Source organism: Salmo trutta, chromosome 22 (assembly GCF_901001165.1).
Source record: "Salmo trutta chromosome 22, fSalTru1.1, whole genome shotgun sequence".
NCBI lineage: Eukaryota > Metazoa > Chordata > Actinopteri > Salmoniformes > Salmonidae > Salmo > Salmo trutta.
In genome coordinates, this window is record NC_042978.1 from 14828019 (window position 1) to 14850823 (window position 22805).

General features: G+C 41.7%; 3 protein-coding genes and 1 long non-coding RNA gene across 4 annotated transcripts; 2 read left to right on the forward strand and 2 right to left on the reverse strand.

Annotated features, from left to right (window-relative positions):
• Window positions 1-1533: 1533 nt before the first annotated feature.
• ndufa11 (NADH:ubiquinone oxidoreductase subunit A11) lies at window positions 1534-4824 on the reverse strand. The gene is made up of 4 exons (XM_029706806.1): window positions 4700-4824; window positions 4226-4318; window positions 2294-2416; window positions 1534-1723 (listed from the first exon to the last, which is right to left on the reverse strand). The coding sequence occupies exons 1-4, from the start codon at window positions 4776-4778 to the stop codon at window positions 1611-1613; spliced, it is 408 nt and encodes a 135-aa protein (XP_029562666.1). The 5' UTR covers window positions 4779-4824; the 3' UTR covers window positions 1534-1610.
• Window positions 4825-11291: 6467 nt separating this feature from the next.
• On the forward strand, window positions 11292-14136 carry LOC115158179 (vimentin-type intermediate filament-associated coiled-coil protein). Its single transcript, XM_029706807.1, has 2 exons — window positions 11292-11965; window positions 12122-14136. Exons 1-2 carry the CDS (start codon window positions 11775-11777, stop codon window positions 12465-12467), a joined length of 537 nt encoding a protein of 178 aa, XP_029562667.1. The 5' UTR covers window positions 11292-11774; the 3' UTR covers window positions 12468-14136.
• An 801-nt stretch (window positions 14137-14937) lies between these two features.
• On the forward strand, window positions 14938-18090 carry LOC115158180 (mitochondrial import inner membrane translocase subunit Tim13-like). The gene is made up of 3 exons (XM_029706808.1): window positions 14938-15190; window positions 15494-15562; window positions 17173-18090. Exons 1-3 carry the CDS (start codon window positions 15071-15073, stop codon window positions 17269-17271), a joined length of 288 nt encoding a protein of 95 aa, XP_029562668.1. The 5' UTR covers window positions 14938-15070; the 3' UTR covers window positions 17272-18090.
• LOC115158181 (uncharacterized) lies at window positions 18091-21069 on the reverse strand. The gene is made up of 2 exons (XR_003868637.1): window positions 20785-21069; window positions 18091-18878 (listed from the first exon to the last, which is right to left on the reverse strand). It is a non-coding gene; the product is annotated as an uncharacterized LOC115158181 (long non-coding RNA).
• Window positions 21070-22805: the final 1736 nt, after the last annotated feature.

Here is a 22805-nt window from a genome sequence, read left to right on the forward strand (position 1 = left end):
ATTAAATGAAAGCAGAGTGGGATGAAAAGTAAAATGTCTATTACTACTGTTAAAACCATGCATATAATTCTGGTGTTATCTAATACCCTTCTAGTATAACTGCTATACATTGTAAAACCAAGGTTGTAGAACATAAGGGACACAGATCACAGGAGGTTGGTGGCACCTTAATTGGGGAGGACGGGCTCATGTTAATAGCTGGAGCGGAATCAATGGAATGGTTTCAAATACATAAAATATGGTTTCCATGTGTTTGATGCCATTCCAGTCGCTCGGTTCCAGCCATTATTATGAGCCATCGTCCTCTCAGCAGCCTCCACTGACACAGATGTACTTTGTTTAGACAACCTTCACTACTAGAATAAGAGACCGGCTTGTAGCCCTACATCCATACTGAATCTATATCACCTAATATATCTGTTGGTATTTCTTTTACACATTGTGAGAATTAAGACTGCCGTGGACGTTGAACTAGAGCCAAGATATCCAGATGCAAAATAACAACCCTGATGAGGTCTATATTTGAGGTGTCCAGAGTGGTTGCCTTGCCCAATCCAGAGTTAAGAGTGGCAAAAAATATATACATATTTCTCTCATACATTTTAGGCAATCACAATTGCATCACATTTCCCTAAGACATTATTTTGCATCGATGTTGGCAACCAGTGTAGGAATGAGTTAAAAATGAACTTGCTCAACCAGTTTTTCACCAATTTAGCAGTGTAGAAAAGCAATAAATGTTTTACAAGAGCCCCACAATACCCATAAAACCTAGTGGTCAAACAGTGCCAATTGTTTTTTCCAATATTAATTTTTCCCATAGGGAATTTTAAAAACACTTAAAATAAGGGCTGTGTTTCGTGTAGGCTTACCCTGGTGTGATGTTTTGATAACCATGTAAATCTCTCGGACATGGTGACTTTGATCAATATATTCGGCTCCATTTACTCTGATTCGAAAATGATAATTAGCATCGAAGTAGACATCACGCAATACTAGAAATCCCTGCATGTCATCTCTAGCTGACACCTTTGCTAACAGGTATTGTAAATTTAAAACTTGCACAAGACAGTTCACAGAATTGTCAATTTAAAGAAATGTAGCCAATATATTCATTACAAAACTTTGCTAACATTAGAGATTCTTACCATTGCCTCAATTTGACAGTCTTGTCCAGCTCATCATGGCATTTGTAGTTCTTTATGATAGTCACATTAGCAGCTAATTAGCGTTTAATTTTTGGCCGGTAAATACAAGTCACCTTGTCCTAGAGAGATTTACATGTTTATCAAAACATCAAGCAAGGGTAAGCCTACATGAAACACAGCTATTAATTTAAAGTGTTTCTAAAATGTGTTTGCTTGGGAGATTAATGCCTTCTGATGTCATTCTCAGATTAACTGTGATCTAAATGACTGATTTAAGAGGCCATTGCAAATTGGAGTTGATTGGCTAACATCCCAGCCAATTTGCACCAATGTCTCCACCATGTGGCTAAAGCAAGGAGGTGCAGATACAGACTAATAGACTACACTCTTTTACACAAGTTTATTCAAGTAATATTCAATATACAATATACATGTCGATATATAGTCTCCCCCTCAGGCTGTTTACATCCTCGGTGGTCCCGCTAATCTCCAGCCCTCCATCTTGCCCACCTTGGTGAACATGGCCAGTGTCCCCAGCCCAATACATGCCGTCGTGCCTGTCATTGCACTGTGAGCTGTAGATCAAAGAGACACAAAATACATGTTATTTGTGGAAAAGATATGGAGAGGCCGGATATTATCTTTGTTGCCCCTCTGTATCTCGAGCAAACATCTAGCGATGAGAAGAAGTTCCCTGCCCTACAAAGAGCTTAGAGATTAAAATATGACAGCAATATGATGGTAACTATGTAGAGGCATTTGCTTTTACAACCAGTCATCTTAGATATGCATAGGGAAGTTAACAAGTGCTGAAGGGAAAACTAGCGCTGAAGGGAAAACTAGCGCTGAAGGGAAAACTAGCGCTGAAGGGAAAACTAGCGCTGAAGGGAAAACGGAAACTAGCGCTGCAGGGAAAACTAGCGCTGCAGGGAAAACTAGCGCTGAAGGGAAAACTAGCGCTGAATGGAAATGACCGCTTTTTGGAATGAAATGTTGGAAGAAAATGCTTTGAAACAGAGGATGTTCCACCCAAACGTTCCCAATGAGAATACAAATTTTCCCTGTTTTGAAACATTTACTCCCGTTTGTTCCTACTGAATGCAACCCAGATCTTCAACATACTGTGTAATATATAGCATACTCACTACGAGCTCCAAGAAAGACTCCTGATGCACAGCCTCCGATGAAGTAGTTCACAGGGTCATCAGGAGCATCCCGGGCCTGTGCAGCTAGACAAGTGGTCATTCCAAAAATCGCCCCCAAGGCAGCTGTTTAGGAAGGAAAGACAAAAAAAAGGTACTTACACTGGCATAAACCTAGCCTGGTTGTCACCTCTTTTCAATAACCCCTTATAGTTATCATCCAATATTATGCAAATTAGACAGGAAAATGTTCTATCAAACTTAATCCATAAATTTGATTGGAAACCTAACATTGGGTAAAATAAAATAAAATTGTATTGGTCACATACAATAAAATGTTATTTTTCCCAATGTTTTGATTGGAAACCTGACATTGGGCATTCTGACATAATACATTTAATTGTAAACATAAAACATTTGGCACAGGAAGAACAGAGGATTCCCGTTTGTTGCATTTTTACCACCACCACCTCAAATATATAAATAATTGGGCTAGGCTACTGGTTCAAAATCTATAAGAGGAATAGAGAGAGGAATGAAGAGACGCCAGCGGAGATGTATGAATCGTGCAAGGGAAGAGCAAAGATTGAGGTCAGGGCTTTGTGATGGCCACTCCAATACATTGACTTTGTTGTCCTTAAGCCATTTTGCCACAACTTTGGAAGTATGCTTGGGGTCATTGTCCATGTGGAAGACCCATTTGCGACCTAGCTTTAACTTCCTGACTGATGTCTTGAGATGTTGCTTCTATATATCCACAAAAATGTGAAAACAAGTTTTAATGACTCCAACCTAAGTGTATGTAAACTTCCGACTTCAACTGTAGGTATGCACGTCAGCTTTGACATCGGTTTTGCACATAAGCGTTAAACTAGACATTGGCCATTTTTAGCTAATATCGGCCGATTCCAAAACGCTTACTATCTTGCATTCCAAATATTTTGCATTACTCATGTCATAATTATATACTGTATTCTATCCTACTGTATCTTTTAGTCTATGCCACTGACATTGCTTATCCAAATATTTATAATTCCTTTACTTTAGATGTGTGTATTGTGTGAAAGTGTTAGATATTACTGCACTGTTGGGAGCTAGAAACACAAGCATTTCGCTACACCCGCAATAGCATCTGCTAAATATGTATGTAACATAAAATTTGATGATTTTGATTTGAGTCCTCTCTAGCCACTTTGAACAATATGATCTTGCATTGACACTGCCTTCTCACAATAGAATGACTGCAGCAGGTCATAACGGCATGGTTTATTGTTATTCTTAAAATGTTATAATTGTACGCACCACCCATGTTCCATAACATTTAATGGAAAAATTGCAAGTGGTTTCCAACTACCAAATCAGCAACTGTGCCGTAAATCCGGCTGCATATTGAACATTGAGATTGCCAAAAGGTAAGTCTCTTCGGCAAATGACAGGAATGGCAAGGAGTGTAATGTTAGCTAAAAAGACCGGTACCCAGACTAGCATAAACCCACCTTAACTGTATGTTGTTTACAAGTTCTTATAACATACATCTGATCACAGAAACATGTTTATCACCACTGAAGCACTAAGATCAAACAGCACACTTCCACCATCACTCACACGTGGAAACTATAGAGACTCAGGTGCAATATTAGGTGAATTGGAGCATTTTGACCTGGGCCCATATCTACAAATCCTCTACTAGCAGGATCAGTTTTGCGATCACAATGTATAAGATTACATGGGGGGGACCTGGGCCGTAACCACAGTGTCTCAGAGTAGGAGTGCTGATATAGGATCAGTGTTGCCTTTTAGATCATAGTCTGAACACTATTGGCTACTGATCTAGGAGGAGTAGCTGTGTATTCAGATTTCAAGTGTAATCATGATATTTTCATGGCAGTAAGCCAGGTTATTATTACTGCTGTGTATGAGACTAGAGACACATACCCATGGTTACTGTGCCATTTGTGGCTCTCTGAACAGCTTGGATTGCAGAATCAGGCTGGAATGCCACAATGTGATAGGCTGAACCCACCAACCCTGTGCGTAAAAAAAGAGGATGTTAGACTACTGAGTACAGAGTTGACTAGCTAGCTACTTACTTGTCAAGTATTTAGCTACAATAATGTTAGCTATGATTAGCTTGCTAGCTAACTGGTAAACCTCGTTCAAATTCCAATGTTTAATGTCCTAGTTAGCTGTACTGTCTTACAGCAGCTGCTGGCAAAACAACTGGCTAACCTAACAACTTTAACTGACGTTACATTAGTTAAAAACAACACATTAACGTTACTTGCTAGTATGTTAGCAGAGCTAGCATGGCATTGGCAGCTAACTATGTTATGGCTAGTTAGCGTTACTGCTCTTTACCAACAGTTAACAAGCTAACTTCCATAATGTTTTCCTTTGTGTACGACTTACCTAGAGCTGTGCCCAATTTGGTGGTGATCCATGTTTTCTCGACACAATCCTTACCCTCTTGCAGATCCCAATAACCCATTTTGGATTTCACGTGAAGGACAAAGAGTGGGGAAACATCGCGAGATGAAAAAAAGTTGAAGACACAAGAATTGATATTGTAAAACTTTATTATTATCAAACAAACATTCTATAAATAGTACTTTGACAAATTTGATTTTTATACGTTTAATATACAATTACTTTTACATGTGTTAGTAGCTACATAATAAATAAAACACAATCTCACATTGACAACCTCTTTCTAAATGGTCTGTAATGCTGTCAACACTAGTGACGGCTGTGGAAGCAGGAAGGACGGAGGATAACGTGATTACGTCAAATGTGAGAAAGAGCGCGCTTGTTTGAAATGGAGAAGCGTCGCGGAAGCTATTGATAAAGAACAACATCAAGACGAAGCACCTGCTTTACAAGTGGGATGCAGTGTTGAGCGCTACATCCTGAGGGGTTCGTGCTGATTGTACGGAGATTGTGACAGACGGTTAAATGGCGTCCCTTGACAAGGCAAAAACAAGATGTATGTCAGGGGAAGTGCAGTATTATCATAAGGAGGAATGGAGGGAAAAGGAGAGGCAGAGGAGGTATAAGAGGAAGAGGGTGAGCTCGAGTCGGTTAAAAATGGCTGAAAAAAGGGAGTTGGTTTGTTAAATAAGAATGGTAGAAAGTGTAAGCAGAGTTAGATGAAGACAGGAGGAGAAATGGAAGTGAATGAGGGCAAAGTATCAGAGGTGGTAGGTATGGTGAAGTTATGGAGCCTGAGGCGTGCACTGAGGGTCAGGATAAAGATGACTGTGACAGTAGTGAAGTTTTTAGAAAAACTGGACCTTTGCCTTTTGGCTGATCCATCTGCGGTTTCAAGGTGAAAACAGAGTTGGGTGGTGTGGAATCGGTGAGGGGCCGTCGAAAGAACTTCATTAGACTCTGTAAACTGGAAACCACATATCCTGAGGCTGCATTTATTGTAGCTGGGGATTTTAACAAAGCTAATCTGAAAACAAGGCTCCCTAAATTTTATCAGCATATCGAATGCGCGACCCAGGCTGGCAGCATTCTGGATCATTGCTACTCTAACTTCCGTGACGCATACAAAGCCCTCCCTCGCTCTCCTTTCGGCAAACCTGTCCACGACTCCATTTTGTTGCTCCCAGCCTATAGACAGAACCTAAAACAGGGAATGCCCGTGCTGAGCTCTGTTCAATGCTGGTCTGACCAATCTGATTCCACGCTTCGAGATTGCTTCGATCACATGGACTGGGATATGTTCCGGATAGCCTCAAACAACAACATTGAGGTATACGCTGATTCGGTGAGCAAGTTTATTAGCAAGTGCATCGGTGATGTGGTACCCACGGTGACGTTTAAAACCTTCCCCAACCAGAAACCATGGATTAATGGCAGCATTCGCGCAAAACTGAAAGCGCGAACCACTGCTTTTAATCATGGCAAGGCGACCGGAAACATGACTGAATACCAACAGTGTAGCTGTTCCCTCCACAAGGCAATAAAACAAGCTAAGCGTCAGTATAGAGACAAAGTAGAGTCGCAATTCAACAGCTCAAACACGAGACGTATGTGGCAGGGTCTACAGTCAATCACGGATTACAAAAAGCCCCGTTGTGGAAACCGACATCTTGCTCCCAGACAAACTTTACAACTTCTTTGCTCGCTTTTATGACAATACAGTGCCACTGACACGGCCCGCTACCAAAACCTGCAGGCTGTCCTTCAGCCAACGTGAGTAAAACATTTAAACGTGTTAACCCTCGCGAGGCTGCCGGACAGACGTTATCCCTAGCCGCGTCCTCAGAGCATGCACAGACCAGCTGGCTGGTGTGTTTACGGACATATTCAATCAATCCCTATCCCGGTCTGCTGTTCCCACATGCTTCAAGAGGGCCACCATTGTTCCCGTTCCCAAGAAAGCTAAGGTAACTGAGCTAAACTACTATTGCCCCGTAGCACTCACTTCTGTCATCATGAAGTGCTTTGAGAGACTAGTCAAGGATCATATCACCTCCACCCTACCTGACACCCTAGACCCACTCCAATTTCATAACCGCCCCAATAGGTCCACAGACAACGCAATCGCATTCACACTGCCCTATCCCATCTGGACAAGAGGAATACCTATGTAAGAATGCTGTTCACCGATTACAGATCAGCATTTAGCACCATAGCACCCTCCAAACTCGTCATTAAGCTCGAAACCCTGGGTCTTGACCCCGCCCTGTGCAACTGGGTCCTGGACTTTCTGACGGGCCGCCCCCAGGTGGTGAAGGTAGGAAACAACACCTCCACCCGCTGATCCTCAACACTGGGGTCCCACAAGGGTTTGTTCTCAACCCTCTCCTGTACTCCCTATTGACCCATGACTGCGTGGCCATGCACGCCTCCAACTCAATCATCAATTTTGCAGATGACACAACAGTGGTAGGCTTGATTACCAACAACAACGAGACGACCTACAGGGATGAGGTGAGGGCCCTCGGAGTGTGGTGTCAGGAAAATAACCTCTCACTCAATGTCAACAAAACAAAGGAGATGATCGTGGACTTCAGGAAACAGCAGAGGGAGCACCCCCCTATCCACATTGACGGGACAGTAGTGGAGAAGGTGGAAAGTTCCTCGGCGTACACATCACGGACAAACTGAAATGTTCCACCCACACCGACAGTTGCGCCTCTTCAACCTCAGGAGGCTGTAGAAATTTGGCTTGTCACTGAAAACACTCACAAACCTTTACAGATGCACAATTGAGAGCATCCTGTCGGGCTGTATCACCGCCTGATACGGCAACTGCTCCGCCCACAACCGTAAGGCTCTCCAGAGGGTAGTGAGGTCTGCGCAACGCATCACCGGGGGCAAACTACCTGCCCTCCAGGATACCTACACCACCCGATGTCACAGGAATGCCAAAAAGATCATAAAGGACAACAACCACCCGAGCCACTGCCTGTTCACTCCGCTATCATCCAGAAGGCGAGGTCAGTACAGGTGCATCAAAGCTGGGACCGAGAGACTGAAAAACAGCTTCTATCTCAAGGCCATCAGACTGTTAAACAGCCATCACTAACATTGAGTGGCTGCTGCCAACATACTGACTCCAATCTCTATCCACTTTAATAATAAAAAATTGGATGTAATAAATGTATCACTAGTCATTTTAAACATAGCCACTTTATATAATGTTTACATACCCTACATTACTCATCTCATATGTGTATATACTGTACTCTATACCATCTACTGCATCTTACCTATGCCACACGGCCGTCGCTCATCCATATGATGACATATTCTTATTAATTCCTTTACACTTGTGTGTGTGTAAGGTAGTTGTTGTGAAATTGTTAGATTACCTGTTAGATATTACTGCACTGTCGGAACTAGAAGCACAAGCAATTCGCTACACTCGCATTAACATCTGCTAACCATGTGTATGTGACCAATAAAATTTGATTTGATTTGAAGTGGTCTTGTGTTTAATTGTTTGTGTTTCTGCTAGTCAGAGGGAGCAGGCGCTCCGTGTTACATTAATGGGGGCAAGAGATGTGAATTGTTTTGCTCCTAAGGGAAGGATGCCATTGAAAGGAGTGATTACTGGGGTAGTGGTAAATGTTAAAGCTGACCAACTGAAGGGGAAGATTCCCGGTGTGTGTGACGCTCGTCGTTGTGTGCGACGCATACAGGGTGGTGTAAGTGGAGAAACAGAAGAGTCATTGTCTGTTCTTTTGAGTTTTGATGTTGTCTTTGCCCGACAAAGTAATGTTAGGATATATAAGTTATCCTGTACAAGCTTTTGTGCCAATTACATTACATTGTTACAGGTGTCAAGCTTATGGCAATGTGGCAGCAGTGTGTAGGAGGGAGGTTCCTAGGTGTGAGAAGTGTACAGAAGGGCATGAGACAAATAAATGTGTAGCATTGGGGAAAATAGTGGTAAGTGTTAATTGTAGGGGTGCCCATGGGGCTGGGATCAGAAATGTCCTGTGCGATAGAGGCAGGTTGAGGTTTCCAGGGTTAGAGTAGTGCAGAAGTTGACATATGCTGAGGCAGTGAAGAAAGTAGAGGAAGATGGGTCAAGGGGGAGGGATCCTGAGAGGAGTGGTGTGAGTAGTAGATCTGTACCAGTACAGAGGGATGAACCAACAAGTGATATATGTTTCAGTAAGATTGGATTTTTGGCATTTATAGTAATGGTTATCAACTGTACTGCAGGGATGGAACGTAAGTCGCAAAAAAATTGAAGTTGTGGTGGCAGCTGCAGAGAGGTATTTGGGTGTGTGAGACTTGACATCAGAAGAGTTACAGGATGTGTTAAGTGGTGGTGGCCCATCCTTTCAGGCTATTGGCCTGAAGTAGGACTAAATCAATTTAAATAGTGGAGCATGGTATTTATTAATAATTTGTGTGAGTGTAGTGTTAGATGGTTGGGTATGTGTTGTATGCTTTTTTTTATAGATTTAAGAAAAAAAATTTTGTAATATGTTTTTTCTAAGCAAAGTATAAGGGAGTTATACTCCAGTCTAGTAGGTGGCGGTATTGCAACATTTATTGGATGCCAACTGCCGTTAAACCTCATCGAAGAAAGAAGGACGGAGGGGGAGGCGTGTAACATGCAACAGGTAGAATATATAAGACGTGGCGCTGGTCGTTTGAAGATGCTGAAATGGCGGAAGCGGATGTTCTGTTTGAATCAGATGATGTGTCGAGTGGAGGTGAGAGAGAAGAATTGGAAAGGAAATAAGATTATTAAAGTGGTAGTGGAAACTAGTAAATCCAAACCTAATTCTGATTCTTTTTTTGGTTGGAATAAGGGTTTTCGATTGATGTTATCTGGGAGATCCGTTTGAAGTCTTAAAATGATGGATGTGTTGGATGAGGTGGCGTCGATGAGAATAACAAAAGGGTGGCCTTATTTAGTTTTTTTGTGTGTTGGAACAGAAGGGGCGTGCTCTGTGCCTCAAGAAGATGGTGAGTTGGAATGTGTCCTGTGTGGATCTTCAAAGCAGGGCACCTATCAAAGGTGTTATCTCTGGGGTTGCGCTAGAAGTAAATGTGCAAAGGATATTTGTATAGAATTGTATCAAGTGGTTGGTGCACAACTGACCTGCATGGTAGATGGAGTGCGGAAGCCCATTCCATCCATTCTCTTCCTTCTCACGTGTATGCCCAAACCCATACAGCGTAAATTATTTGGTAATGTCAGGTGTATGTAGATGGGAGGAGTATTATATGCTCCTCCAGGCACTTCTCCTCTCCCGTCTGGACTACTGCAACTCGCTGTTGGCTGAGCTCCTCGTTTGTTCCACAAAACCCCGGCAACTTATCCAGAACGCAGTAGCCCGCCTGGTTTTCAACCTTCCCAAGTTCTCTCATGTCACCCCACTTTTCCGCACACTCCACTGGCTTCCAGTTGAAGCTCGTATCCACTACAAGGCCATGATGCTTACCTATGGAACAGCAAGAGGAACTGTCCCTCCCTACCTTCAGGCTATGCTCAAACCCTACACCCCAACCCGAGCACTCCGTTCTGCTACCTCAGGTCTCTTGGCCCTCCCACCCCTATGGGAGGGCAGCTCCCGCTTAGCCCAGTACAAGCTCTTCTCTGTCTTGGCACCCCAAATGTGGAACCAGCTTCCCCCTGAAGCTAGGACAGCAGAGTCCCTTCCCTTCTTCCGAAAACATCTGAAACCCTACCTCTTCAAACAGTAACTTAAATAATCCTCCTCATCACCTCCAACCCCCCCCCCACCCCCAAAAAATAAATATAAATAAAATATAACAGCACTTGCACTTGACATTCCCCCTTCTAGCTCTGACCCTACTGATAGCTACGTTGAGGAAAAATGTACTTTCTATGCCTGTGATATGTGGTTGTCCCACCTATCTATCTTAAGATGAATGATAAGTCGCTTTGGATAAGAGCGAATGCTAAATGACAAAAATGTCAAATGTAAAAATATGCCAGCCGAGCTTAACTGCTGCAATTGTGGTTGCGAACATGCACCCGTTTCGGAACTGTCCTGTTAGGGTGAAGGAGACAGAGGTGGCAAGAATAATCCAGAGGCGTTGAGAACATTGGAAGAAAGGTGTGAAGTTGAAGAAGTAATGGTCGTAGGAGTAGAGGCAGAAAATGATATTCATTGTCAAGAGGGATCCTGACATGTTGCATGTTAAGGTGGGCTTTGTAGCATTTATTACTTTGGTGATCAACTGCACAGTGCAAACGGAGAGGAAATATGAGAAAATAGGCATCATTGTGAGTGTGGTTTTAGCGTTTTAAGGGGGGGCTCAAGGATTTTTCTGCAGAGGCATTACAAGGAATCCTGTCAATGAATGCTCTGTCCTTACAGGTACCTGAGCCTGTGTAGGGATGTGACTGGGATGGTTGGTAGATTTTTTGGTTGTTGTATTTTGGGGTTTTTGTTTGAATTCCCCGTACAGTAGATGGCAGCAATACACCAAGATGTGTAGTCTGCCATAAAACTTAAAAGAAGAAGAAAAAAGAACTAGTGACTCTTTCCGGGGCGAAGTTTAAGCCACAGGTTACAAAACTGTTGCGAAGTTCATTCAAATTATCCAGCCTTTTCTATCAAAACAGTGCAGACAACGAACTATTAGATTGCACGAGTCATGTTGTTCGTAATTTTTACATGGAATTATATGTATCGTTACGTTTCTCATGGGTTTCAGATATTAGATATATCGTAGGATGACGTATCGGTACTGTAGCTGGTTAACTAGTTAGCTTGCTGTTTTGGTTTCTAGCATAGCGTCATCAAGCAGTTTTTTTCTGGACGCGGAACAATGTTTTTTGGTGCAATTGCACAGTTGTTTACCGAACTAAGAGGACCTATACCAAACGCTGAAGAAAGTGCAGCCATGGCAGGAAGAGTAAACACCAGCCCTCCGGTGAAATGCATGTTCACGAGCAATGAGTCAATCGTCACGATCAGTCTTCTACGGTGAGTTAGTGTACATTTACTTTTAGGTCGTGTCATATTCCTCATGTGACATGTCCTCGCCGTCACCGGTACAAATTCGGGAGGCGAACGCACACCTGGCTGCGGTGCACAGGCGGGTAGCAGAACTGGAGCAGCGGCTCGAGGCAGCAGAGAACACCGTGAGGGAGCAAGCAGAGAGTCTCATCAGGAAGGACGAGCAACTGAGGGCTGCTACCCAGGAGATCACCGAGGCCAAGAATAAGTAAGTGATGAAGGTGTTGTCTCTTCAGGCATTGCCAAAGCTCCCCTTTCATTTACCAACTATTGTTGTTTCATATGTGCATTGTGTGGCCGAGACTGCAGAAAGATGTGCTGAGAGTTTATCATCGATTTCTCTTTTTATCTAACTTTTCTCTAGAGAGATTTACTACCTCCACGAGAAGCTGTGCAAGTCAGAGGACACCATCCAGAGGTTTCAGAACATGGTCAAGGAGAAGGATGCTATGATAGGCCAGTTGCAACATCGCTGCCAGCTCCTGGACAACATCTGTAAGAGCAGGCCTTTACTGGACAGTATGCTGTTCCATATGGCTGAGGCAGAAAGACTTGGGCCAGTGGTGGGGATGGGTGAACCCACTGTCAAAACATCCCTCACAGACGGGGAGTCAAGCTGCAGTCCCAACCGCATCTCTAACCACAAAGACTTCTCTCTCAGTGAGGATGACCAGGAGCTGGATGAGATAGTGTTTGGAACAACTGTATAGTACAAGGCCCCTGCGAAGAGTTATGTTAGTGAAGAGGTTCTAGAAGAGGGTGGTACTTGAAGTAGAGGCATGAGTCATTTCAAAACATCTGCATGTTGTGTTATTGATTTATTTATTTTTTATCTCAAAGGAAACATTTGTGCTCTAAGTAGTTCTTTATACTAAGCAGATGACTTGTAAGTTAACATGATGTCACATGGGGGAACTGCTTGACACGTTATGAAGCCTTTGGTTTAACCAAATAAAGGGAAACTAATCTGCCTTGATTCCACATCTTAACCAGACAATAACCAGGTGTCCATTTGACATCAGTTTCTGTTGTTTTAACTGCTGTATTTTTGTACTGTAATATTTGGAAATGGTGTAAAAATGACCTCTTTATGTTCAGCTCAAAGTTTTCAAAGGTCAAAAAGTGTTGAAGGTCAGAGTTCAGAAAGTACATCTGTCGCACATGTAAGGCTAGGTTCTACTGCATCCCATGCATTTGACTATATAGTATACACGTTTCAGTCATTCTTCACTAACAAAGTTTTTTTTAAAGTGACAATTAAATTTAAAGTGCTTGAGGTTATTTTCGGGGAGTGTTCTTACTCCACACGTATCCCATGTAAGCATGACATTTAATGGTTAATCTAAGACATGCATTAGCCTCTTGTTGGCGTCAATATTTGCTTCAGAGAAGCAAAGTCTATGCAACATTGAAGTTTGCGTCACTCTTACAGTACACTCACTCTTGCATTACATAAGATGCTACATAGATGAGACATTCCAGTATGGTCAAAAGCAGGGGAAATCATGCCTTGTGCTCTCATAATAATACTGTACTGTTTTGCTTAGTCATTATATAAGCAATATTATATATTGTGTTGGCTTAAATCATCAGGTGGCTAAAAGTATTGTGTTATGTCTGCTGTGTCTTTCAGTACAACTGCATGATTGTGCAGCTTAAACTGTTCCTCTTGTGATCATTGTACCTGTGCTTTAGCACGGGATCAGTTTTGCCTCTGAACTGTCAAACGTGTGTTGCTCTGTTCATTTAAGAAAATATTTTCTGAGAAGAGGTATTTTGATTCAATGAGGAAGTTTTTTTTTTTTAGCAACAGACCAGTCTGCTACATTAATAAATTATTTATTTATACAATATTTACTTCATTTATTTGGAAAAAGTCTAAAGGTAATAGCTTGGCAGTGTCACTAGCTACTTTTCCTACTTCAGGGATAATGTGACTGAAAAAACAATACTTAAATCTTTGTAAAACATTCCTCGTGCCTGCGTCTTCACTAGAGGGGAATGGTGCCTGACACAAAGGCTACGGTGGCAATGTTATTTTTACAACGTTATCCCTATGGAGATGCATACGTTAGAATTTATGTGAGGGATGTTCAGATAACTGCTCAAGACGCCTATAGGCAGGAATGCAACCCTATTTTCTTTTACCCCAGAAAATTCATGTACTGAGATTTCATTGTATATTCTGGGAAGGATTTTAGAAAAGTTCATACTGGACATATCAAGGGAAAGAATAACATTTATCACTGTTGAAAGTACATAGTAATCTTTATTAATTTCAATATAAAACATTTTCATAGCAGGAGTGACCAATGTGACTTCTTTTTTCCCCCATTCATTTAGATAAACATGGGGACAATAAAAAGTCGTTTTGCACAATATATGGTTTGTTACATAAGATTCCAGTCACTGCTTTGGGCAATAGTGATAATTTTGGCAGGCTTTATCATTGCTGCAGTACCAGCTTCCACCTGCCAATGCAGTTGTAGAAGCCTTAAGCACCATCAGGGCCAAGTGGCTGGCGCAGCACCTCCACCATGCCCAGTGGCCTCTTAAGCAGGCCAGGCAAGAAGGGCCCACCTCTCTCAGGAAAGAAGGAATGGGCAGCAGTCTTCTGGCGGTGGACCCATGAGCTCCCCATTAATCCCACACTATCCTGGGAATAGTCCCCAGAGCACTTGCTCCTGACAAAGGTCCTGTTGCCACTGGTCAAGGGGCTGCTGCTGAACACTGGAGCAGCCGGTGGGGAGAGAGTGTGGCTACTGGGGACCAGTTTTGCGAGGCAGGAGGGGGCTCCCCACAGGGCTACTCATTGGGTTCCTGTTAGGATCTGAGCGGAAGGAAGACACCCGGGGGACGGCCAGGTGGCTGCTGTACAGAGCGTGTGTTCATTCTACTTTTATCATTGAAAGTCAATTTCCATAATCCCCCAAACTATTTTTTTTTCTTCCCTCTGTTGCATAATGAACAAACATTGTGTCACTCAAATCTGTGTTGGAATATAACACACCCATGTGTCTCAAACTCGTAGATGGGCCAAAACACAGTTCAGACATATTATATTTGTTATGTTTTTAAATAAGTGAATCAAGATAAAATGATCACGCTTCGTGTAGACTACAATTTTGTATGGACTAAACTGGCCAGGGCACTGAAAACTACATTCCCCATGTTGGAATCACAATTACAGGAAGTCACGTGGTCGAACAATATTGTTTCAAGGGCAATTTTATCCGAAGCGGTTACATTATCTAACACGTGTAATTACTAGCTACAGTGTAATTTCTTAAAGATAATATTATAGCAATTAGATATGGACGGATTTGGTTCCGATTTTTCATCAGGTGCTGGGTCCGGTAAAATGGATACCGGCACAATCATGGAGCAAGTAAAGGTACAGATTGCGGTGGCTAATGCGCAAGAGCTCTTGCAGGTAACGTTTAATTGTTTTGAGCAAGCTAGCTAGGTAGTAGAAAGATTGACATTGTTTGTATCCAGGTATATAGCTTACTAATGCAAAAGCAACAATTAGTTAGCTAGCTAGTTGGTTTAATAGGCCATATCAAAACTGGGCATATCCAGCTAACTGTTAATGCTTGTAATTGCCGGCCTTCAACTTGCTATCTTCTTAAACTCCCTGTCAGAGGTCGTTCAGCCTGAACTATGAGGTGAGAATTACTTTCTAGCTCACTGAAAGGAAGGTGGGTTAAACTTTTTTCATTTTTCTTTGCTCTAGAGAATGACAGACAAATGTTTCAAGAAATGCATAAGCAAACCTGGAGGCACGTTGGACAACTCTGAACAGGTATGCCAGTGTATTTTATTTGCAGATTATTGATGGGATGGTATATGTATATGAAGTAGAGGTCGACCGATTATGATTTTTTCAACGCCGATACCGATTGGAGCACCAAAAAAAGCCGATACCGATTAATCGGCCAATATATATATATTTTATTTTTTATTATTTATTTATTTGTAATAATGACAATTACAACAATACTGAATGAACAATGAACACTTATTTTAACTTAATATAATACATAAATAAAATCTATTTAGTCTCAAATAAATAATGAAACATGCTCAATTTGGTTTAAATAATGCAAAAACACAGTGTTGGAGAAGTAAGTAAAAGTGCAATATGTGCCATGTAAAAAAGCTAACGTTTAAATTCCTTGCTCAGAACATATGAAAGCTGGTGGTTCAATATTCCCAGTTAAGAAGTTTTAGGTTGTAGTTATTATAGGAATTATGACATGTCGACTATTTCTCTCTATACCATTTGTATTTCATATACCTTTGATTATTGGATATTCTAATAGGCATTTTACTATTACCAGCCTAATCTCAGGAGTTGGTAGGCTTGAAGTCATAAACAGCGCTGTGAATCAAACATTGCTAAGAGCTGCTGGCAAACGCAGTAAAGTTTGCATGAATGCTTACGAGCCTGCTGCTGCCTACCACCGCTCAATCAAATATCAAATCATAGACTTAATTATAATATAATAAACACAGAAATACGAGCCTTAGGTCATTAATATGGTCAAATCCGGAAACTATAATTTCAAAAACAAAACGTTTATTCTTTCAGTGAAATACGGAACCGTTCTGTATTTTATTGAACGGGTGGCAACCCTAAGTCTAAATATTGCTGTTACATTGTACAACCTTCAATGTTATGTCATAATTATATAAAATTCTGGCAGATTAGTTCACGACAAGCCAGGTGGCCCAAACTGTTGCATATACCCTGACTCTGCATGCAATGAACGCAAGAGAAGTGACACAATTTCCCTAGTTAATATTGCCTGCTAACATTAATTTATTTTAACTAAATATGCAGGTTTAAAAAAATATTCTTCTGTGTATTGATTTTAAGAAAGGCATTGATGTTTATGGTTAGGTACATTTGTGCAACGATTGTGCTATTTTTGCGAATGCGCTTTTGTGAAATCATCCCCCGTTTGGCGACGTAGGCTGTGATTCGATGATAAATTAACAGGCACCGCATTGATTATATGCAACACAGGACAAGCTAGTTAACCTAGTAATATCATCAACCATGTGTAGTTAACTAGTGATTATGTTAAGATTTATTGTTTTTTATAAGTTAAGTTTAATGCTAGCTAGCAACTTACCTTGGCTCCTTGCTGCACTCGCGTAACAGGTGATCAGCCTGCCACGCAGTTTCCTTGTGGAATGCACTGTAATCGGCCATAATCGGCGTCCAAAAATGCCGATTACCGATTGTTATGAAAACTTGAAATCGGCCCTAATTAATCGGCCATGCCGATTAATCGGTTGACCTCTAATATGAAGTGTAATTTCAAACCTCAGATAATATGCGAAAATGCTAATATTATGCTGTGGGACTGGGTAATGCTCACTGATATATTTGTCTGTTTATTGCAGAAATGCATCGCTATGTGCATGGATCGATATATGGATGCATGGAATACTGTGTCCCGTGCCTACAACTCCAGACTACAGAGGGAAAGAGCTCGTATATGAACATCGTCCTATTCTGCCAGCGACACCTTTGCAAAGCCAAAACGTATGGCAGGGAAGGTGTTAGTGGCTGAGGCTGAAAGAGCATATGTGGCATGATGACACACAAACTTCTGTGAGAACGCCTAAAGGACAGGTTTGGAGACCCTGTGAATGGCAGAAATAATGATAGTGGACATTTTCCTTTCACTAAAAGGATATTTTAACAAATGCATATCTTCAATTGTTTTTTATTATTATTAAAAGTGTCATGAATTAATAATGTTAAGGAAATATTCTCTGCAATTATAATGTACAACTCTCTGTAACCGTCCCCTAAAAGTTCAGTGCCAGGTACCTATTCTTCAGTTGGCTACTGGCTGTGAGTGTGGGTGAAACACCAGTTCCCTGATGGGATTAGGCAAGGCTTCTTTTACCATCTTGCTAAACCTGGTTTCTTCCCTGTGGAAGAACTGAGGAACATTTTTTGTTTGTTTTCATAACTGAACCAGGCACTCAGACCAGCTAAACAATCCTATATCATAATACGTGTCGAGAACAAAACAGTATTGTCAGACTTGCGTTCCAGTTGTCACTATCTGCCCTAGTGGATCTGTTTAACAGGGTCTGCTGTGGTGCAGACTTTGTATTGAACCTGGCTGGAGTTGTTTGTCAGATTACTGGGAACAGCTCTCCTTCATTCATCCCTTTGAATTGTGTAAGGAAGTAAAAATAAATGGCCTGTGAGTGCTTAAAGATGGGTGCCGCTGCTTAGAAGTGTGTTTGTGACTGACTGGAATGGCCTTTTTCACTTGTGAGACATAAATAAATTCCGGTCAAGCATTTGCGCCCTGTTTTTTTATTTTTTATGTTTACTTATTCCTTGCATATTTCATATACATTCTCCCATGCTGGGGGAAACAGTGTCGTTGGATCATATTTCTTGTAGCGCCTGAACAGCTTCCAAAAGGGTAGATTTATCTACACTACATAAAGATGCTTTCATGCAAGGCTCAGTTCCTGAGCATCTGCTATAAAAATGTAGCTTATTCCAACTTTCAGATGGTTGGGCCACAGAATTTACATTAAAAAGCTGGTTGGCCACATATGAAAAATTACAGTAATGTAAATGTCAAATTTAATATTTGAACCCACAGAAATCAAAATGCTTACACCGTATAAATATTTTCTCAAATACGATAAAATACACAACTTCTACATGTTTATATGCATATTTTAGTAAAATGTCCACAGACCTCCATTTTACTAGTCCAAGTTCACCTGGATCTCCTGATATCTCCAGGTAGTTTTATGTTGATGGTGGAGTGCATACATCATCCTTGACCACTAGCACACAAAAAATACCAGTGGTGGCTGCAAAGTAGAAAACCCATTGTGTCCTCAAGTACTGTATGATGTCTCAATTCCTCTTTTCCATAGCCTCAGAAGGGCAGATAGTTAGATATCCATTCCCTGATGGCAGTGACCCGCATGTAGACTCCTGGGAAATCAGTCCATCCACAGCCATGTCCCCACCTGGTCACCCCGGCAACAAACCACTGGCCAGAGGGTTCACAACACGGGAGGGGGCAACCAGAATCTCCCTGAGTCTCCCAAAATGTGCATTGGTCCTGGGAAGGTCGATAAGAGCATAAGAACAAAAAGAAGTCACCTGATTTGAAATGTGTGTCACCATACAGACTGTAAATGTACATTTGGGAACAGTAGCTAGGTTTCCATCCAATTGACGCGTAAAAACAAAATCCGCATAAGAACGATGTGTGCATTTTCCCACCAGAGGTGTATTCCCATCAAACATACTCGTTGCAGATGGGAAAAAAATGCGTGATGACTGCACTTTTTTTGTTGTTGTTGCAGTTAAGTTATCATGTACCGAAAAATACAAGTTAAATGGGTTTCCATCACATTTTCAACTCTTATGGATGTTTTAGTTACAAAAACTGTTCCGATTAATGGCAAACTTGCCCAATTTGGTTTTGGCGCATGCTCTCTAGACAACAGTTAGCTGATAAAGTGGACAGGGGGTTATGATGAGATATGGATAAGATCATTTTATTTGATAATTAGCAGCCAAGCACCACTCATCATGTCACCGGCATTCAAATAACAGCAACCATTTCCAGTAGTCATCTGTCATTCAGCTTTCACCCATCCTGTCATTTCAGTACAGTGTAGATGAAGGGGAGATGCAGCCCCTGATAGTTTGTTGTAGGAGAGGTGGCAGAGGTGCTGCTACCAGCTAGCCCTCCTGCTGCTGTAAGAAGGGGCTTAAGGAATGGTTTCCAAGCCATCCTGTGGGCAGATGAGCACCACAGAGGTCCTCTGCACACTGCTAAGCCCAGATGTCTCTCACGTCACCCCGCTCCTCCGCTCTCTCCACTGGCTTCCAGTTGAAGCTCGCATCCGCTACAAGTCCATGGTGCTTGCCTACGGAGCTGTGAGGGGAACGGCACCTCCGTACCTTCAGGCTCTGATCAGGCCCTACACCCAAACAAGGGCACTGCGTTCTTCCACCTCTGGCCTGCTCGCCTCCCTACCTCTGAGGAAGCACAGTTCCCGCTCAGCCCAGTCAAAACTGTTCGCTGCTCTGGCACCCCAATGGTGGAACAAGCTCCCTCACGACGCCAGGACAGCGGAGTCAATCACCACCTTCCGGAGACACCTGAAACCCCACCTCTTTAAGGAATACCTGGGATAGGATAAAGTAATCCTTCTACCCCCCCCCCCCAAAGATTTAGATGCACTATTGTAAAGTGGTTGTTCCACTGGATATCATAAGGTGAATGCACCAATTTGTAAGTCGCTCTGGATAAGAGCGTCTGCTAAATGACTTAAATGTAAATGTAAATGTCTCTGTCAGCTTGAATTGGTCATCTGAGACTGGGGAGGGAGAAGAAAAGTATAAGTCAGCCACTCTCTTGGAGGAAAATGTAAGTTCAACAGCATGCATTTCCCATACACTGGTATTTTGTTAGTAGTCCTCATCAGGGTGCTGAGGGATGTGTTTCATTAGTAAAAATAACATCCCTCAGCACCCTGACAAGGACTATTGTCAGAGGAGTTTGTATCCCTTACCACACATGCATTCAATTGTTCCATCCAACACCAGATACAACAGATGATCGAAACCTTTCAGGACACCACTGGCTGTGAAAATTGTTAGTGAATAAAATGTGTTTGCAATTGAGGTGCATTGACTGTCAACATGAATGACCAGTCCTAGTTCAAAATAGCTGCTTAGCTGTTAGCTAGACAATTAGGCTACCTTCTCGTCTTCCCTGAAATTTCACTCACACTGGTTTGTAAATATATTTTCACACGTCAAATATACTTTCTTTATCCTGCCGAGGAAATAAATAATGAATCAATGTGTCATGTGGGGATTGAAAAATGCTAGCTCTCGTCCAGGGCGTTACGTACGGAGCCTTAACTTCAACGCCCTGCGTCTTTCCATTTTTCCCTCAATAGAGGATTTGAATGTTTAGTCACTGGCTTCAGTATACTTTCGTTACTCACCAACGTAAACGTGTTGCAGGAGTGATGACAAACTTGTATCTATATGCGCAAGCTGTCATCATGGCCGTAACTAGGCTGCATATGGCATCGAAGTCCAGACCTCGGTAATCTTTTCTAATTTGAAAAAATAAGACAAATGTATATTTTGTGCACAAAAGAAAGTAAATTACAGGTCAACATCTAAATATTTCTTCCAACGTTGATCAAAGCTCAGACAGATCTAACTGAGTTCTAATTTGGGGCGGCAGGTAGTGGTTAGAGCGTTGGGCCAGTAACCGAAAGGTTGCTGGATCGAATCGCCGAGCTGACAAGGTACGAATCTGTCGTTCTGCCCCTGAACAAAGCAGTTAACCCACTGTTCCCCGGTATGCCGTCATTGTAAATAAGAATTTGTTCTTAACTGACTTGCCTAATTAAATAAGGGTTATATATCTTTTTAAATCGTGCCTGCCTCTTTGGGAACGAATGGCAGATTTATGAACAGTGAAAGTTCTCCTGCGTCCCCCGAATTTGCCTTCCAGATTTTGAACTTCAGCACATTCACCAGTCTCTCAAACGGCCCGCCCTCTCAGTGATGCCAATTTAGCAATTTTTTTGCTAGATTTAGCAACTTTTCAGACTACCCTGGCAACTTTTTTTTCAAACAGCACCCAGCAACAAATTTAGCTACTTTAAAAAAAAAAAAAATTATTTGGAACTTTTAGCAACTTTTGAAAAGTGACTCAAACGCTAAAATTAGAGGTCGACCGATTAATCGGAATTGCCGATTAATTAGGGCCGATTTCAAGTTTTCATAACAATCGGAAATCGGTATTTTTGGACGCCGATTTGGCCGATTTTGGTTTTATTTTATTATATATATATTTTTTATATATTTTTTTTAGACCTTTATTTAACGAGGAAAGTCAGTTAAGAACACATTCTTATTTTCAATGACGGCCTAGGAACGGTGGGTTAACTGCCTTGTTCAGGGGCAGAACGACAGATTTTTACCTTGTCAGCTCAGGGATTCAATCTTGCAACCTTATGGTTAACTAGTCCAACGCTCTAACCACCTGCTTTACATTGCACTCCATGAGGCGCCTGCCTGTTACGCGAATGCAGTAAGAAGCCAAGGTAAGTTGCTAGCTAGCATTAAACTTAACTTATAAAAAAACAATCAATCAATCATAATCACTAGTTAACTACACATGGTTAATTATATTACTAGTTTATCTAGCCTGTCCTGCGTTGCATATAATCGCTTAGGTACACGTTGCTCCAACCATAAACATCAATGCCTTTCTTAAAATCAATACACAAGTATATATTTTTAAACCTGCATATTTAGTTAATATTGCCTGCTAACATGAATTTATTTTAACTTCTCTTGCAAACAGAGTCAGGGTATATACAGCAGTTTGGGCCGCCTGGCTCGTTGCGAACTGTGAAGACTATTTCTTCCTAACAAAGACAGCCGACTTTGCCAAACAGGGGATGATTTAACAAAAGCGCATTTGCAAAAAAAGCACAATCGTTGCACGACTGTACCTAACCATAAACATCAATGCCTTGCTTAAAATTAATACACAGAAGTATATATTTTTAAACATGCATATTTAGCTAAAAGAAATCCAGGTTAGCAGGCAATATTAACCAGGTGAAATTCTGTCATTTTGCATCATTGCACGCAGTCAGGGTATATGCAACAGTTTGGGCCGCCTGGCTCATTGCAAACTAATTTGCCAGAATTTTACGTAATTATGACATAACATTGAAGGTTGTGCAATGTAACAGGAATAACGTTTTGTTTTTGAGATGATAGTTTCCGGATTCTACCATATTAATGACCTAAGGCTCGTATTTCTGTGAGTTATTATGTTATAATAAGTCTATGATTTGATAGAGCAGTCTGACTGAGCGATGGTAGGCAGCAGCAGGCTCGTAAGCATTCATTCAATGCATTGCGCTGTTTATGACTTCAAGCCTGTCAACTCCCAAGATGAGGCTGGTCTAACCGATGTGATATGGCTAGCTAGTTA

Coding starts and splice junctions, on each gene's coding strand:
- LOC115158179 (XM_029706807.1), top strand. CDS start 11,775: ATGTCCTCGCCGTCACCGGTACAAATTCGGGAGGCGAACGCACACCTG. Junction 11,966..12,121: donor ATCACCGAGGCCAAGAATAA/GTAAGTGATGAA, acceptor ACTTTTCTCTAG/AGAGATTTACTACCTCCACG.
- LOC115158180 (XM_029706808.1), top strand. CDS start 15,071: ATGGACGGATTTGGTTCCGATTTTTCATCAGGTGCTGGGTCCGGTAAA. Junction 15,191..15,493: donor ATGCGCAAGAGCTCTTGCAG/GTAACGTTTAAT, acceptor TCTTTGCTCTAG/AGAATGACAGACAAATGTTT. Junction 15,563..17,172: donor CGTTGGACAACTCTGAACAG/GTATGCCAGTGT, acceptor TGTTTATTGCAG/AAATGCATCGCTATGTGCAT.
- ndufa11 (XM_029706806.1), bottom strand. CDS start 4,778: ATGGGTTATTGGGATCTGCAAGAGGGTAAGGATTGTGTCGAGAAAACA. Junction 2,417..4,225: donor AAATGGCACAGTAACCATGG/GTATGTGTCTCT, acceptor CTTCCTAAACAG/CTGCCTTGGGGGCGATTTTT. Junction 1,724..2,293: donor AGTCTTTCTTGGAGCTCGTA/GTGAGTATGCTA, acceptor TTTGATCTACAG/CTCACAGTGCAATGACAGGC.